The 18,498-nt window shown below is 40.4% G+C and overlaps 1 protein-coding gene across 5 annotated transcripts in view; it reads left to right on the top strand.

The window, feature by feature from the left end:
- LOC109032713 (uncharacterized) overlaps positions 1–18,498 on the top strand; it is a 393,313-nt gene that overhangs the window by 162,760 nt on the left and 212,055 nt on the right. For all 5 annotated transcript variants that reach the window (XR_011900192.1, XM_072302208.1, XM_072302210.1 and 2 more), the window contains one exon: positions 5,538–5,693. Coding sequence is in view for 4 of the 5 variants with exons in the window: in XM_072302208.1 (XP_072158309.1) it covers positions 5,538–5,693 (156 nt within the window). In the remaining variant the exon portion in view is untranslated. The remainder of the gene's footprint in view (positions 1–5,537; positions 5,694–18,498) is intronic.

The raw sequence follows: 18,498 nt of genomic DNA, 5'->3' as shown, positions 1-18,498 counted from the left end.
CGGGACATCACACGTCAGGGCTACGATTGATGAGCCCCGGATCGGCGGATTTTACATACTCGGGTAATTTTCGACGGACCTAGGAAATTAGGGGAGTGGAACTTGGATCCAAGTCCGCAGAAAGATCCTTTATGTTTGTAGTCTGGTTTGGTGGCTTCGCCATAGTTCATATGGACGGAGTTAAACAGAAAGGAACCAAGCCACATCGAGATCGAACCGAGAAAAGGAGGTTTAAAGTTTGGCTCCTGCATAAGACTCATTGTAACAGATAAACTTTTAGTTCAATTTCTGCAAAATTTGCTCCTGCAAAAACTTTGAATTTTGGCGATAGATAGTAGAGCAGTGGTTGAGTTCAAAACCACTCACAACTCAATTTATTCCAAAATGTGGGTTGGTTCCTTTCTGCTTAACTCAGTCCATTTATGGACGTATTTGAATCAGTTGAGTTCAGTTTGAGTTCGAAAACACACCAACTCGGGTTTTTTTCGATTTCTACTTTTCTACGGTTTAGTAACACTCATGGATAGAAGCATCTGCACGCAAAAGGAAATTTCGAAATAACAATCGGAAAAGCTCGAAACAGCGACAGGAAAAGAGAAAAATCGAAATATTTCATGGGAAATACCAACTTTTGGCCATTTCAAGAGAAACGGGTGACCATCCGATTTTGCGATTTTATTTTTCGGTTCAGTATACCTTGCACCAACAAGTTATATAAATATTCAAGCGTTATCCAGGTCGAAAAATATACATTTTTCAGGGCAGACTATGAAAAAGCAGTATCTTGTGAGAACGAAAACACACCAACTCGGAAATTTATAAACGCTTAATTCTCTGTCATCAAACATGGTGTATCGATTTCAACTTGGTGCTTTACAAAGTCTCTAAGTACTTGTCCTTTGGCACCAAAAAGGTTTTTCTAAAACTAACTTCTTCGCCCGCTGCGCATGTTTAGGTGTTTCTTAAACAATTTTTTTTTTCCGAGTTGGTATGTTTTCGAACTCACTGATTCATTTATTTAACAATGTGCAAGTGGAAAGATAAGGTGAGCTCGTTAGTGATCGGGCCATGAAAATGAATGGGAAATATAAACCGCCTGTGACGTCAGCGTCGATGAAGCCGCCCGCCTCCGCATTAACTCATGAGCCCTGTGCACAAGGCGCTTGTCACATGTCCACGGCTCACGAGTTAGCACTCAGTTTCTTATGATTTAATTAAAAATCCCGCTTTTCCATTTTCTCAAAAGGAACTATATCCATTTTAACATGGTTTCTTATGCAGCTTCTATAGCACACTAGCACGGTTCGGTGCAAAACCCGAACTCACCCGAGCGTCTCAAATTTGCGGAAAAGTTGCGCTCTGTTTCTAAGTTACATTTTCGCGTTTTTAATGTGCACATCGTGTACTACGTCTCGTGCCGCAATCATACGCTGAATATGGGAGCTGAATGTGGCTTGAATGTGGAAGTCATCAGCCCGATGCCTGAATTTTGCGCGTGACGCGCCAAATTCAGCAACGATTCTCAGCAACCATGGGACTATAATGTTGAATTTGTCTAACTATTCGAGTAGATTTGATACATATCAGGATGAAAATAACTCGAATTTGCCAAATTTCAGCCGTTGGGCGATGACTGTTGACTTTCACATTCAGCTGCTAAATTCTGCGTGTGATTTTGGCAACATTCATCTGAGGAAAAATATATTCAAAGGTCACAATTGGACCGGGTTAAGCAGAAAGGAACCAAGGTACATCAGCATTCTCCTTTAATCGGGCAATTTAATTTTTTACTTGTGAACGATTGTGCGGATTTTTGTGCAAATTTCAGTGAATTTTCTGCATATTACGAGGTAAATTCCTTAAAAATCCGCACAAACGCTCTCTTGCAAAAAAATGAAATAGCTCGGTTGAATTTGGCAATAGCTGATGTGGCTTGGTTCCTTTCTTCTAAACGCGATCCAATCCGTTCATGATTTTTTATCTGTTCTGGCCAGAAATCACTCCGGATTATTCATGTAAAAAATCTAAGCGTTCAAGTCAAGTTTGTAACTTTGGGATGGAGTCCCGTTCCTTCGTCCAATGGGACCGCGTCAAGCAGAAAGGAACCAAGCCGAATCAGTTATTGCCAAATTTAACCAGGCAATTTCATTTTTCACACGAGTTGAGGAATTTTCCTCTTACTATGCACAGAACTCACTGAAATTCGCACAACCGTTTTCATGTAAGAAATTAAATTGCCCGATTAAATTAGGCAATAACTGATATGGCTTGGTTCCTTTCTGCGTAACGTGGTCCAGTGTAGAGTGCCTGTTTAGCGAGAGTATAGACAGATGTGAAACTCCGAAAATCCATCAGGCCTTCACCGATGGTTCTGCGAATAAAGTTAGGGCCCAGAAATGCAGCCAACCTATGAATTTCAATTACCCAGAACGATTTACTAATACATACATATAAGTCGCTTTACATCACTCCCTCGCGCTCTACGACTCCTAACCTCCACTGCTCTCTTTCAAACCACAAATCATGGGGGATTGAGCACCTTAACATTTCCGCTTCAATCCCTTCCCTCCAACCTCTCATTGGGCGCCCTCTGCGTCTTCTCCCAGGAGGAACCCAGTCAAGGACCTTCTTCGGCAACCTGTCTCCTGCCATTCTCTGGACATGACCATACCAAATGAGTTGTTTTGTCATAATGTCATGCACGATGATCTGCTTGGCATCCATGATCTCCCGTACCGTTTCATTTCTTACGCGATGTTTTCTGGAAATACCAGCGGATCTACGCCAGAAGTCCATCTCTGTTGCCTCTAAAACCTCCCGGGTCCGCTGTTTCATTGGCCATACTTCACTTCCGTAGGTTACTATGCTCTTGACAATCACGTTATTGTACGATTACGCGTGTATACGATTTACTAATACTATTGTTAAAAACCGTCGTTTATAAAGCACGTATTTGACTTAGTTTTTGCAAAAATGTTCTCATTTTTGTGGAAGAATGCTCATTTATGTACCTTCTTAGCCATCTTCGTTAGAATTGGAATCTACAGACTGGCAGTGAAATGTTCGTTAGAAGTTGGTTAGAAGGGTGGCTGCACTTTCGGGCCCTAAGCCCTCCCTGAAGCGATCTGTTCATACTCTCGCTATGCAGGTACTCTTGTCCAGTGCATCATGCTTTGACGGCTTCTTGCGGGTCTGCGAATTAATTTCGGACTCAACTTGTGGCGCCACCGCGTGAAATTTCGCACCAAAACACTCGGTCAAATTGCAAGTCGCCGGTTCCCGAGAGCACCACCTTCCGCGTAACGTGATTTCCTCGCTTTCGGAGCTCAAAGGATGCCCGGTGCAATCAGAGAGCTGCACCGCAAAGAGGTCAGGGGGCCCGCCCCACTCTCGCTCAAATTATAAATTACGCCCCCCGGTTCGTTACTTTGTGACGGGGAGTGGTAACGGATTCCGAGTGCCGAGGTTTGTAACGAAGTTTCGGGCCGCAACTTCGCTTCCTTCCACCGCACCGTGGACTCAAGTTACGGCTGTTCCGGTGCAGCGTTTCCGTATTGGTGCGAATATAACCATTTATCTTTAAACCATGGTGTCTAGAACGGGATTAATCCGGGAAAATCCGGGACTCATCAGGGAATGAAAATTTACTTTGAAAATCAGGGAAAAATCAGGGAATCTGCTCCAGAAAGCGGGAATCTCTTCTTCTACCGCTTATAGGGATTATTTCGATTTCAAATTTGGCGGCCTAATCTGTCCGAGCGCTATTATCAACTTCTTGAATGACACATTTGAAGCTTCAGATCATCAAAAGAATGGAGAAGCCTTCATTGACCAGATAACGTAAAAATCAGGAACACTACCGGAATTAAAATTTTGAATGTGTGCCAAAGAAATGGCTGAAAGATGAATTACAATCTACATTCATGTATGGAACTCTGGATAGTTATATTTTTTCCTCCCAGAAAATCCAGGAGAATCGGGAGAAAACTTCGGTTTTTCATCAGGGAATGAGCTCTAGAAAATCAGGGAAAAATCAGGGAATGAGCCTGATCAAAAATTCTAGACACCATGCTTTAAACTGGACATGGTGTCGTAGAGGGCTTTCAGCCAGAAGGTGGATGAATGGCGTGGAGAAAAAAGGAGGTGGTCGCATTTCGGGCGTATTCGAGTTTGTCGACGACGTAAGTCGGCTTATCATCGGCTTTCTTTCGGCTACTAGGAATTATTTTAAGTATTTATTTAGCATAAAATCACTTATGACTCTATTTTTTTCCCATATTTTTTTTGAAAATTAGACTAATTAGTGCCCTTCTGTCATACTCAGTCCAAACGTGTAGGCTTCAAGACTTTGACTCCTTCTTCGTTGTATGACAAGAAAAGAAAAAGAAAACCCAGAGGGAAAACTCTAATACGTCCGTTTGAGAGAATCGCTCAGCTGTCTTCAATGTAGGCGAGATTTTAAGTTCCCCGAGGAAGATGAGAATCGTTGAGATGAGAGAACTCGCTCACCAAAATCTCAACTCACAATTTTGATAGAACTACACAAGCGCTAAATAAATAAATCATAGTAAAACGAGCATCATCCTCCGTGTTTTGACATCAAAAGTACTAAATAAAGGTATTGCAGATTAATTTATTGCGGTTTCTGATTGAAACGCAGAGCATGAGTACTTTGAGAACGAAGTTGTTTGTCATATTCTTAGAAAAATCTATTTTTATCTTCATACAGGGTATGCATTGTGTCCCTCACTGGAAAAAAGTCATCTTTTTTCGAGCGATATCTCTCTTTAGGACACCCTGCACCCTGTATAAAGAAAGCAGTAGATTTATCTAAGCATGTGACAACCTCGTACTGAACGTCCTTATGCCTTGCGTTGCAATCAGAAACCGCAACGCGACATGACGGTCTCTGGTTGGCGTGGAGAAATCGGACGCCCAACATCCAAACCGCCAACCCGCGAAAGTTTTCAGAAATGCTCGCATGCAAAAGACACTATGCATACAATTTTCAGTGTGCTCTGACCTACAGTACCTTTGTAGAAAGAGTATGGACATCCTTCCTCGAAGGCACACAATTTGCGGCGTGACTTTGGATGAGACGCGAGCTGTTGCCAAATGTTGACGATCAATTAACCACCCACTCTGCCTTGCTAAGGAAAAGCACTGTATGATCATTGCAGCACGTTGCCGAATCTTCCCCCAAAGAGTAGTTGCAGGTGAAGAGGAATGTTTAACTTGATATCTGCAACCGTTCCAAAGTCATGCCCAAAAGTCGATTTTCCTTTGACACGAAAACTCAAAAACTCGATCGAAAACTCGATTTGCGAAAATCGTTTTGATGATCAGTTGATACTCGCAAGGTGAAAAAAATTGCACAATTTTAGTGACATTGGTATGCTCCTGGTTTCTTTTTATAAAATGAAATCCATGTATGCATTAACATTGGTTGGACTTGTTGAGTGCCAATACAAATGAGCTGTTTTTAGTGGATTGGTCGGATGGAACACCTCAAAAATTATTATTCACTCTTGTTTCAGATGAAAACTGGTGGTCGGATCTAGCCTTCCGTCTCGGTTTTGCAATCAAAGCAGCCAATCGAACTCTAGTCAAAAATTTTATCTTCGTCACAAGAAATGACTCTCAGGAATTGTTGGAACGAAACATTTCAAAATTAAAACTATCAATCAATACCGGTAAGTCGTGTTATACCCAGCAACATTACTTTGTTTCCATATTTCTATCCGTTCTTAATTTGTGTCATGTGTTTTATCCTTGTCCAAAGCTGGCATTGTGACCGACATTGTTGAAGAAATGCATTTTTAGTCCGTCTTTCATTCCTCCCGTCAAAATTTCTAGAGCATAAAAGAAAATTCACTGGGACTCTCAGGAAATTCAGTTCTTTACAGTTCCAATCGGACGGACCCAACCGTATATCCTTGCCGAATTCCCTTTTTTCTTTCAATTGTATGTAAGAAAATTCAGCAAAATCATGCTTTGAAACTTTTATTCAATTTATTCACAAAATTTTCACGCAGAACGCTTAGTTTTGATGTGAAAAAATAAATTATGATTGGATTTAGGCGTGATGTAATGAGGCTCAAATGCGGCCGTGGACACGATACGACGGAACACAGACGCGGAGATTAAGTGTAATGTGTAAGCGCATGCATTTTTTAAAATTTTTCTGACAAATCCATAATTTGAACAAATTGAAATCCAGTTGAAGAGCATTACGGATCATGACAGGTGTTTTCGAAAAAAGAGGGGAAAAATGGGACATTGGTCATTTGTTTTGAGCGTAACTGATGTCGGGATGTAATTTATGGATATGAGGACCTTTCCTACCAAACAGCGTATACCGGAAATAGGGTATTTTCCTCGAAAAATACACTGAAAGCAGGTGCCAGAAAATTGCATGTAAAGTTTTCACTGATACTCGGGTCGGAACTAAACCAAAAATGGTTTATTTTTATCAATTATATCCCTGTGGACTGAAATCCATGCAAAGCAGAAGTATAAAACGTTATTTCTGGTCTGCTATGATTAAAGTTTTGAGTTACGTTGTAAGCTGTTTGCTCAAAAATAGGCTGTTTCTGAGGGGATTGCTTAAATGAAAACAATATGAGTTGCCGCAAGAATATTTTTTATTAATATTCAATATCAATATAGTATTGATTTTCCTACAAAATCGCAATAATTCGATATAAGCGATTGATATATGTACTCGTTACCGTTAAAAATCGATTCTTCAAGAAAAATTACGTAGGTGTCGGTTTACTACCGTCATTTTAGGTCCATTTAGTCATCCATGAATATAAAATGAACAATTTCAATCCCAAATAATCGTCGGTTTCCTGTAAAGAATCTTAAAAAATCGATACAACCGATCGCAATATCGACTCGTCAACATTGAAACTAGATTCTGCGTGTAAAAATACATAGGAACCAGTGTGATGAACATGCGTAAACAACGATAACAACTCCGTAGACACATCAATTCAACAAGAAAATAGCGAAAAATAAGGCCGGAGTTTGACTCCTTTGCCCCCCGTGACTCGAAAACGGTTCCTATACTCATCTTGAAATTTTTTCCTGAGTTTTCTGTTATCATAAAGCTTCCACTTAAACCTTGGTTCGATGGTCAAATCGAATGCCGAAAAAGGGGCGAAATTTTTGGAGGCTGTTTCCTCCAGTAAAATGTATATTTTTAAGGAGAGATATGATCCTTTTATCCTGAAATTTCCAGAAAATATGGATCCGATTGCGATTTAAAAGCAGCCCTTATTTTGGGAGGCTCTTTGGCAACTCTCGAAGGTTCGTACGGCGTTTTTCCTTAGCACGGCAGAATAGCCCCCTGGTGATTGACGATACAGCACCGGGCCTTTCTTCAAAAGAATTCTTTCTTGTCTCGCAATCGCGATGTTCCTATTTTTCTTATCTAGTGGTTGGGAAAAAGACTGGATATGTTAGGCAGGAAGTCGTCAGAAAGGAGCAAAAAGGGGTCCGTGCCTCGTAAACGTAAATAAAAACGCCTTAGGAACCTTCAAGCCCCGCCAAACTTCCTCCGGTAAAATGTTTATTTTTAAGGAGTGCTATGAATATTCTCTCTTGAAATTTTCAGTTGAGTTAGCTTTGATTATACATGAAATTCTCTGGAAAATTTGAGAAAAAGTATTCACAAATTACCCTGAAAAATTATATTTTATCACTGAAAATCTGGCAACGCTGGAAGGCTCATACGGCGTTCTTCCTAAGCAAGGCAGCATACGGGCTAACAACCTCGATGCGCTTCCTTTTCCTGCACGCTTCCTTCCTCCTGCTGGGCGGGCTTATCTGATGGTTTTGGAAGGAATTTCGGCCTCCGAATCCCTTCCATTACTGCACCGCTCTCAGTAAGTGGCGTTTTCGGAACTTGTCCCGTAAGAAGATGGCTTTTATCAATTTCACGAATCTTATTCAACGACCCCACACGTATACGTATAAGCGAGACAGTGTCTTAGCTACTTAAGAATCAATAGATGTAACCGTCCACAGGAAAAGGGATCAAAGGGTGTTTTCATGCAGCCTTCCCCTGAACGGCTCCTTTCCCTCAGAAGGTTTAATATGCTTTACATTGGGTCGTATTCGTATTCAAAGTCGTACCCTACGCAGCTTATTTCCTTTGGAAGTATTTTTACGGATTAGGAGCTACTTGTCGCCCCCCTCCCCCCAATTCTTTACACCGAATGTACTACATAGGCTTTGGTCATTATTCCATCATACATATGGGTATTTTTTACGACTGATTGCCATGAAGCTCAATAAATAATTCTTTTTTTTAAAAAATTTAAAATCGAAATTTTCAAGTTGGTAACGCTGTAGCGGGAGAAATTTTTTTCGATTTTTGAAACTTTTGGAAGTATCATTTTATATGCCAAGGAACACAATATAAATGTTTAAATTCCATCCAACCAAGCAAAGAGGTGCGGGGAGTTTTCCTCCACTCGCTCTATCAAATTTGACCATTAAAAACTTTAAAGGGATTTTATTTTCCAGGAGCTCCATAAAATATTTTAATTTTTAGCTAGAATGTTAGTGGAAGTACCCTACTACAAGGCCTTGAAGGTCCCATTAACGGATATTTGTATTTTCTTTAAATTTTTTCAAGCACACTGAGGGAGTTGTAAAACTGAGCTGCGAGAACGCATCGAAGCGCCTTCAATATAGCTTGATACCGTGAGCTTCACCGCGGAGTTAGTTTAGTTGCTTAACCTAACCGAACCTAACATGGCTTGATATTCATTGGTACTGTCTGGAGCGTAAAAAAGGACAACAACTGAGCCGCAAAACTTGTCGAGGTTAGACATCATGAGCTCAATATCTTATTACGGGAACAAAAACAGTACGGACCCGTAGTACGTGTCACGTACGCGCCGCACCCTAAAAAAAAAAAAAATCATTTTGGTCATTGGTTTTAACGAAGTTCAGAACTTTGCACTGAAACGGCTGCAATCCTTTCAGATAAATCTTAAGAATAAGAAGATTATGGCTCTCAGTTGCAATTTTGTGTAATTACTTTGAAATGTCAGCCAGTCCAGTTTTTGAAAATTTCAAATTTGAAAAGCTTTAACCCTAATTTTCGACTTATTGCTATTATCAGGAAAATTCAATGTCCTTCATCACCGGATACCCTCCCCTTCCCACCAAGAATAATGGAATAAATATATATCTCTAAAATATTCAAGACCCCCTAAAAATTTCCTCCCCCGCTGCAGCGTTGCCAAAATTTTAAAATTGAAATTTTGTAACAGGACTAAGGCTATTGAGCTTTTGCAGTATGATGTAATGATGTTCATAGCCTTTATAGTGCTTCCAAAGCGTGGTTGTCATTTTATAAATTTTAATTTTAGTTATATTTATTCGATGGTATTTAAGTAACAAGCATGTCGTCCAATATTCTTACTTAGATTGAAATCCTAAATATTTTCCTAATTTTCGACGGAGTAGTTATTGATCCTGTGAGATAGAACCCTCCGTAAAAATGTGCATCATGGAATACTATTTTAGAAGGATTTTAGCTCTTGAATTAACGTTTATCTTCAAATCTGGTACACGTCATAACACACAGAACCTTAAAAATTTTAACTTTTAAATACATGAGAAGCATTACAATGGTAAAAAAAACCTCTTGGTTCAAGAGTGCAGTTTCTTGTCGCTGGATTTAAGAGTCTGGACTCTCGTTTCAATGCAAAATCCGCTTAAAACAAGAGTTCAAGACTCTTAAATCCGGCGACAAGAAACTGCACTCCTAAGTCAATGCACCGCGGCATTGGTTCAAGAGGTTTTTTTTACCAGTGGAACGAAAAAATCAGAAGAAATGGTAGATTTTCTGAGTTTTCCAAAAAATATGAAAAACTGGTGAGCTCTTCGGCATGAATTTACGAAATTCCGTAAAATGTCAAAATCTAACTTTCTACCTAGGCATTTGATGAAATGCCTAATTTTACGAATTCCCCACGACATATCGACGTTGAAAATACCAGAGCATGAGAGCACGTATCTCGGTTTGCGATGTTGTAGCCTTCCTGTCAAACTTTATTTTTCAAATTGTCAACGACTCGTCAATTCTTGAAAACATCCGTGTAATTTCCTCTCCATGCGAAGAAAACTCTGTAAAAATTTCAAGAAACGATATTGGTTTGTTCTCCTTCAAAAAAATAAAATGGGAGCGGAAATTTCCGAACATCGCAAACGAGATACTCGGTTTGGTAGTTTCACCGTCAATACATAGTTAAGGGATTTCAGCATGTGGCAGACTACAAGGGTCTATTTGGACCGCGTTAAACAGAAAGGAACCAAGCCACATCAGCCATTCCCAAATTTAATCGGCTACTTAAATTTTTTACATGTAAACAGCTGTGCGGATTTTCGTGCAAATTTCAGTGAATTTTCTCCATAGTACGAAGCAAATTCCTTAACATTTTCAAAGGGATCCGCACAAACGTTTTCTCGTAAAAAATTAAATTGCCCAATCAAAATTGGCAATAGCTGATGTGGCTTGGTTCCTTTCTGTTAAACGCGGTCCATTTCATCAAAAAACGAGACCCGAAGTTACAGAATTCCAGCCGTGGTTCCATTGCGCTTCGACAGCAGTGGTCAGTCCGCGGCCAACTCCAACTAAAAGCCCATTAACGTCTCGGTCGTATCCATCGGTTTAGCTTTAATGAACTTTGGAGGGTTTCCTTATCGTGTCGGACCTCTTAAACAATCGGGACCGATGCTCTTACTTCGTCGCTGCTTTGATGTAGGAGCGTATATCGATTTCCGCATGAGCCCCAGAAAGCATGGATTTACGTGTGAAACAGAGCTCAAGTGAAAATCGAGATACGCCCTTACGTTAGATGAACATGACTTAAGAGATGAGGGTCAGCGTAATTGAAGCTGTGTGACTATCGAATATTTGCTCTGTCATCTCAAGGGAGAATGTCGTATGAGCCTTAAGACATTGCCTACGGACCCGTAGTACGTGTTTGTATTTTCTTTAAATTTGTTCGAGCACACTGAGAGAGTCGTAAAACTGAGCTGGGAGAACGCGTTGAGGCGCCTTCAATATCGTTTGATACCGTAAGCTTCACCGCGGAGTTAGTTTAGTTGTTTAACCCAACTGAACCTAACATGTCTTGATATTCATTGGTACTGTCTGGAGCTTAAAAAAGGACAGCAACTGAGCCGCAAAACTTGTCGAGGTTAGACATCATGAGCTCCATATCTTATTACGGGAACAAAATCAGTACGGACCCGTAGTACGTGTCACGTGCGCGCCGCACCGAAAAAAAAAAAAAAAAAAAAAAATTGTCATTGGTTTCAACGAAGTTCAGAACTCTGTATTGAAAATACTACAATCCTTTTAGATGAATCGTAGGAAAATCGAGTTACGCCCTTACGTCAGATGAGCATGACTTAAGAGACGAGGGTCAACGTTATTGAAGCTGTGTGACTATCGAATATTTGTTCTACCATCTTAAGGGAGAATGTCGTATGAGCCTTAAGACATTGCCAATTTTAGGGCAATGAAATACGAATTTCTAGGGATATCATGAATATTTTTTACTCCTTTCCAGGTTAATTTCATTAAGGATTCACTGTAAGGTATCTGAAAATTTTACAGAAACACTTTCAAACTTTTTCTTGCTAGGTGCTTAAGAGAGGAATGCATCCATTCTTAAGCATAAACTGGTTGCTGAGGAGAGAAAACATTTCCCTCAAAAACAACCACTCAATGCAGAGGATAGAATTGTTTTCTCTCCTGAGTTACTAGTCGGTGCTTAAGAGAGGAATGTATCCTTTCGGAGAGGAAAGTTTCCAGAGAATTTTTCTTGCAATGAGATCTAAAGTATCAGAAAGTTTCAAGAAGAAATATTCATTATTTTTCTCAAAAATTAACATTTTAAGACAGGAAACTTGGCAAATCTTGGATGCTCATACGGCGTTTTTCCTTAGCACGGCAGATTAGGGCTTAAAAGCAGTTACGCCCTTACGTCAGAGGAGCGACGAGTAGTGCTGCTCTAGCCTCCCACTCATGTTTGTAATGTACAGTTTGCTGTGAACTCAATAACCCTCTCCAGTAGCGCACAGTAAACTGAGAGCTCAAATTAAATATTAAAGGGATGAGCGCATCGGGAAAGTCTAAAATTCTAGGTATTGATCGTGATTTGTTAGCCTCTGTTCATCAGAGGAAACTCTTTTTTTATCTGTGTATACTGCTGTGAATGACGTCAAAAACTCGACTTTTCAAAGGGCGGTACCTCGGCTAATATTGCACTTAGAGTGTTGTTGTTTGGACGGATCTTATTATTTTTAGCCACTTACAAGAATCAAGCATCAAAACACGATTCTGCGACCAGCGCAACTGACCCGTTAAAACAGTTCCTGTATTAAAGGTCTTTATTGTCAAACAGTACAATTAATTACATGTGTCTCACAACTGTGACTAATTATAAGAACATATAAATAAAACTTATTCGGTGATAGGTCAAAATGTAAAAAAATAAATGTCCAGAGTACAAAAATGTCCAAAGCAAAAAAAAGTCCATAAGTAAAAAATGTCCAAGTATCTGGAATGTCCAATAGTAGTAATGCGGCCAAAATGAAAAATGCCCAATTTAAGTCCAGTTCCTATCAGTCATAATTAACATTGTCATTTACCTGTTCGTAGAAATTCTTCATAGTTCTTCATCATCAGTTTCGTCTTGCGGCTCGTTGCAAACTCGAACATAGTAGTCTATTCCCCTAAGATATCGTGAAATGTCATTTTCATCTTTAAATTCTTGATACCGCTGGACCTGCCGGAGGATTCTGTCGGTCCTGATTTGTTCTTGACTTTTATGATAGTACGAAGCCTTCAAGCCCATTATGTTGCCACTTTGTCAAATTATGTCATTGTTGGGCAATTTTGTTTTCGGCCGAGTTACCGCTATTGAACATTCCAGATATTTGAACATGTTTTAGATATGGACTTTTCTGACTTTGGACATTTATCTTTGGACATTTTGTCCTATTACCACTTATTCTACTACATAATTATTCCTCCTAATCTCCTAAGTGGCTATGAGATGATGTTGTTTCTTCCTGACAAAATTTAGGAGCGACACCCAGTAAAACAGTTAGAAACTTCGAATTTCTAGTATTCACATCCTCTGAATTCTCTCTATTCTCAGGGCTCGGATTTGATTTCTCTCGTGTGAGCTTCCGCTCACTGAGCGGCACCGCTCGCGCGGCAGTTGAAATCGTTAGTAACAGCTGTCGCCGGGTCGTATTGCTCACGGATCGGTCGCCGAACCTTACCGGGCGTCGGCAAACCACCCCTGCCTTTCGCGAGTAATAATCCACAATTTTCCATGTAAAATCAGAGGGTTTTACTCAAAGTTTGGCAACATTTTCGAGAACAATGAACAGACTCAACAGCGGTCTCGCCCGCTCATAAAAACGGTGGCCAAGACCACTCGCACTCCATCCTCGCCCCACAGATAATAATTCCTACAGGTCAAACTCGACTGTTTACTACTCTGGTGTTGCGTTCAAAGCACGAATAGCGTATCTACAGTCCGGAGTCTGATAGAGTGTGATCTTATGCTCTTTTTGTTTGCTACGGCAACTATGGTCAATACAAAGAGCCCCTTACCTTTCACGCTCCTTCCGAACGCTGGCATCTTACAATTTTTCTAAAAGATTATCCAGGGATCGTAAGAATTTTGTAGACTATCGAAAATGGACTTTATATTTTGCAATTAGGAATTACAATTTCCAGCTCTCTTTAAAAACAGTGTACGCGCCATTAGTTTATCCATATGCAGGTAAGTGATTTTACAAATGAGTTGGATATTTTACAGTTCCTAGTTGTAAAATGAAAACCACACGAACTTCATTTTTCAACAAAGATCTTATCATAGCACTTATTCGCATGGGATAACTAACGCCTCACAAGTTGTTTCAAACATGAGTCGGAACTAGTTGTTCCTTATTGCAGAATGTAGTCCGAATATCGTAAACCGCAGCATAACCATCGGAAATTTTGTGTTTGCGTGTCGGAGGTTGTCAATTTTCCTAAAACTTAACATCCGGCTACGATTACATCTGCCGTTCTAAGGAAAAACCTTCAGCCATTGCCAAATATCTACGGACAAATCATAAATTTTCAGGAAAATTTGTGGATGTTTTTCGTCCAATTTCTTACGTAATTGGACGTATTTCTGCCAAACGGAACTATGTACATTATGATGTGAGCCCTGTTATGAATGTATTCTTATGGGTCTCAGGGCTCTTGTCTTAATGCACGTAGTTCCGTTCGGCAGAAATACGTCCAATTGCGTTCGTATTTTGATCTAAAGAGTCGGAAACTTCCCAGGAAAAATATTCACATCTCTCCTAAAAAATAAACACTTTATAGGAGGAAATTTGGCAACCCTCGAATGTTCATACGGCGTTCTCCCTCAGCACGGCAAATCTAGTTGTACATACGGCGTTCGTCCTTAGGACGGGAAATCTAGAGTCCCTTTATACTGAGAGTCAAGACAATGCGAATCCATTTCTGATTGGTTAACCGGATTTTAGGCCTTCACAGTGTCCTAAACGGGAATAAAGATTACATTTTCAGCAATTGCAAAGATTATAATCTGGAATGGGCTGAGGTATTTCGGGTTCGACAAGGAACGAACGGAATGAGAGAAGGAACGGAGAAAGGAATTTAAGAATGAGCCGATCAAAGATTACGAAAAACGTTCAATTTATGTAATCTTTATTCCCGTTTGTGACTTCATGAGGGGTGTTGTCTTGACTCTCAGTATAAAGGGACCCTAGGGAAATCTAGTTCTATCTCGTAACCGTCCGACAACGTGGCCACCAGTCAGATTGCCGTAATAGGAAGTTGAGCGGGAGGAAGACGGATGAGAGGTGCATCCTGGGAGCGTGGGAGTGTGACGTCATCACTTAAGCTCCCTATTAATACTCGGTGATCTATGAACGAGCGTCACTTAATTTGCGCGAAGCCCCTTAATTTCGGGTGGCCCGCAACCCGCCGCGCCGTCGCTCCCTGAATGAGGTTACCTCGAGACGCTCGACACGCTTCCGCCCGACCGTATAAATCAAGGGCCGAACTTGCACGTTACTCAAATTTCGGGGCGATGAGCCCCCCTCCCCCCCCATTTCCTATTCCCTCGCTATTCTAATACTAAAAGTCCTTTGGGACGTAATATTTGCTTCCAAAACTGCTACCGTTTTTGGGCCGGAAGCAGCCTCCATTCTGGGACCCGATGCACTCTGGAGTCCCTTGACGCTGAGGATACACGCTCAAATTTCCATCAATTTCCGATCAAATGGTGACTGGTGCGCACCATCTACCATCAATTTTTTGCGGCCTGCAAAAATTTGATGGTAGATGATGGAACTGTGGGTCTCATCCGTCATCTGATTTCCACACAACCGTGCTTATTTTATGCTTATTTCAATCACTTCGCTGTTTTAATTAATTTTAGATAAAAATTGAGAAAACTCTCGACTGCCATTTTTGTCATCATTTTGATCGGAAATCGACGGAAATTTGAGAGTATATCCAGGCCTTTATATCTACTGAGAGTATAGACCTGAGACGGATCCAGCAATTTGGCAACACCGGGTTTCCTCCATTTAAACATATGTTAAATAATCGATTCATGTCGGAGCACCTGGCCCCTTCAAGAATCGATATTTTTCCATAGGTTTAAATGGGGGAAAAACAACGCTGCCAATTTGCTGGATCCGATAATGGTACAGAAACAAGGAATTTATTTCTGATCGTCTTATATATTTTATGCCTTCGCAGTGTCCTAAACCGGAATGAAGATTACATGTTCAGCAAATTTGAATATTATAAACTGAAATGGACCGGATAATTATTAGGAGTGCGCCAGGGAACTAGTTGAATTTTGAAGGAACAGAGGAAAGGAATTTGGGAATGAGTCAATCGAAGATGAAAAAAAACCACGAAAAACGTTCAGGCTGTGTAATCCTTATTCCGGTCGGTGTCATCTATGAGCCAACGTGCACTGTCAATAATGTCATTATGAAGTAACTTTATTCCGAATAAGCGACTCTATATAACATGCTGCCTGATTCTCATTCAACATTCGTTCTACGGAAAAATAAACATCACTCTGCCTGGGAAGTGTATGATTATATTCTTTGTAATGTAAGAAAAACCTAGAAAAAAGTCAACGCGCTTTGTTTCTCAGTCGTTTCACTCATGGAATAAAGTATGAGTACCCTGGTAAAAATTGGCAATAGGAGCTGCGTTTCAAAATACCATAGGAGTTCTTATAGCCGACTGAAGGAGGGCGATCGAAAAGCATATAGCTGGCTGTAGAAAGTGGAAAAAATCATACGGCCGAGCTACACGAAGCTATAAAAAATTATACAGCCGGGCTATAGTTCCTATCGCCGGGCTTTACACTTTATCGCCTGGCTGTTGCTTTTTCGCCATCGGCTATAAAAGGCTATAAGAAATTGAGTAGAAATTCTTGTGCTTTGTAAATCCTTAAGTTTGTACGGAATCACCTTAATATTTACAAAACGCACATTATATTTTCCTTTACTACATATTTTTTTTCATCAATTAAAATGAGAATAATCCATACAGAGTGTGCAAACATTTCAAAGTCATGAGTTGATAAACGCTGACTCCGCGAGATTAAATATTAGAGCCTAACACAAAGCGGAGCGGCGGCGCACCGGCGCCTACAAACCTAACAGGGATACTTCACGCATTGCGCAACGCGTGAAGTATCCCTGTTAGGTTTGCAGGCGCCAATGCGCGTTCAGCGCTGGCTGCCCGCGCCGCAGCGTACCGCGGCGCTTGAAGCAACTATTTCACACCAGAGGCATTGCACAGTATCATACGAAATTGAAGGCGCTCCACCATTTTAGGAATGTCAGTCATCCTTCAAAAGAACGGAGCTTTCCTCGCAAATTAAATCAAGATACTGCGGCCCAAAAAGAGAGCGGTAGTCCAAAAACTCACCAAGTCCTAGCATCCGTAATTAGTACCTAACGTTTAGCATACACTTTATCGCCAGGCTGTTGCTTAATCGCCATCGGCTATAAAAGGCTTTAAGAAATTGTGTTGCCGGCTACAGAAGCTATTGGAAATCTTACAGCCGGCTGTAGGTCTATGGTATTTTGGAACACAGATTCTACTGCCAATTTTTACCAGGGTAGAAATTAGGCAACACGAAATGCGATTAATCTGATTTTGGTAAAATGCGTCTGTGTAGCATGAAGCTTAAATTAGGTTCCTCTATTTCTAGATTTCTAATTTTACATAAAGGAAAGCAGTAAGAGCACAACAAAGGAAGTTAAAGTGCTTTGTAGGGATTCGAACCAATTTCGGTTTTTTAACAGTTAAGTCTTCTGGAGACTGTTAAGATGATTACGGCGGCCCTTTTCATCGCCAAAACGAGTCGGTTACACAAGAGACGTATCCAATAATAATACATATTTCAGAATTAATACCTGAACACTCTGCTCAGAATATCCTTTAAATGATACTGAGAATATTCAACCGGAGAGACTCCGAGATCGCTCTAAATTCTGAGTCGCAGAAATTTCCTTGAACACTCGGTGATGGCTGTTTCGAGAACATTATAGATTATTTCTCTAGAAATATTGTGCTAATACGTCGTCATCCGGACGAAGAAAGTTTACTCAATCGCAAGGTTGCAAAATTGGCCAAAACAATTGAATGTTTTAAAATAACGTAACTGTGCAATTTTTTTTCCAAAATTTGTCTTATTTTTACACGAGTCAGATGGAAAATAGTGAAATTTTCAGTTTGAAGTGCCCAAGATTCTCCTGGTAAAAATACAATTTGCGAGGGGAAATTTGCCGATTTTAAAATATAGTCAAAATTGACCCGTTTTTGCCGGATTTGTTGACAATATTTTTAGAACATTGAGTTGCAGAATATTCCGCGAGTATTCAATATTTTGAGCATGGTTGTAGACTGCCGTGCTAAGGAAAAACGCCGTATGGACCTTCAGGCGTTGCCAAAGCTTCTTCGATAAAACACAAATTCCCTGGTAAACTTATCCCTCCCATCCCCTTATTCCCTTTTTTCCTCCAATTTTTCAGAGAATATTCTTTATATTTTGATCTAAAGTCCCTAAACATTTCAACAAAAAATATTAATAATTTTCCTCATAAATAAGCATTTTTCCAAAGGAAATTTGGCAACTCTCGAATGTTCATACGGCGTTCTTCCTCAGCACGGCAGTAGAGAGGTCACGAATAACATGTAAAAATGGCACTTCGGACGTAAAATCTGTGTCCGACAGAGGAATAAAATCCGCTAGTAGGGTGTGAACCGCGAGGTCGTCGCGTCCATCTGGAGCATGAGAGAGTGGTTCTCGTTGAACTCCAGACTGCATCCGAGGATCCGCCCTCACTCAGCATAAACCACGTATCTCCGTAGCCTTTTCAATGGGAGTTAAG

Source organism: Bemisia tabaci, chromosome 7 (assembly GCF_918797505.1).
Source record: "Bemisia tabaci chromosome 7, PGI_BMITA_v3".
NCBI classification, from domain to species: domain Eukaryota; kingdom Metazoa; phylum Arthropoda; class Insecta; order Hemiptera; family Aleyrodidae; genus Bemisia; species Bemisia tabaci.
This window is presented reverse-complemented; position numbering and strand designations above follow the sequence as displayed.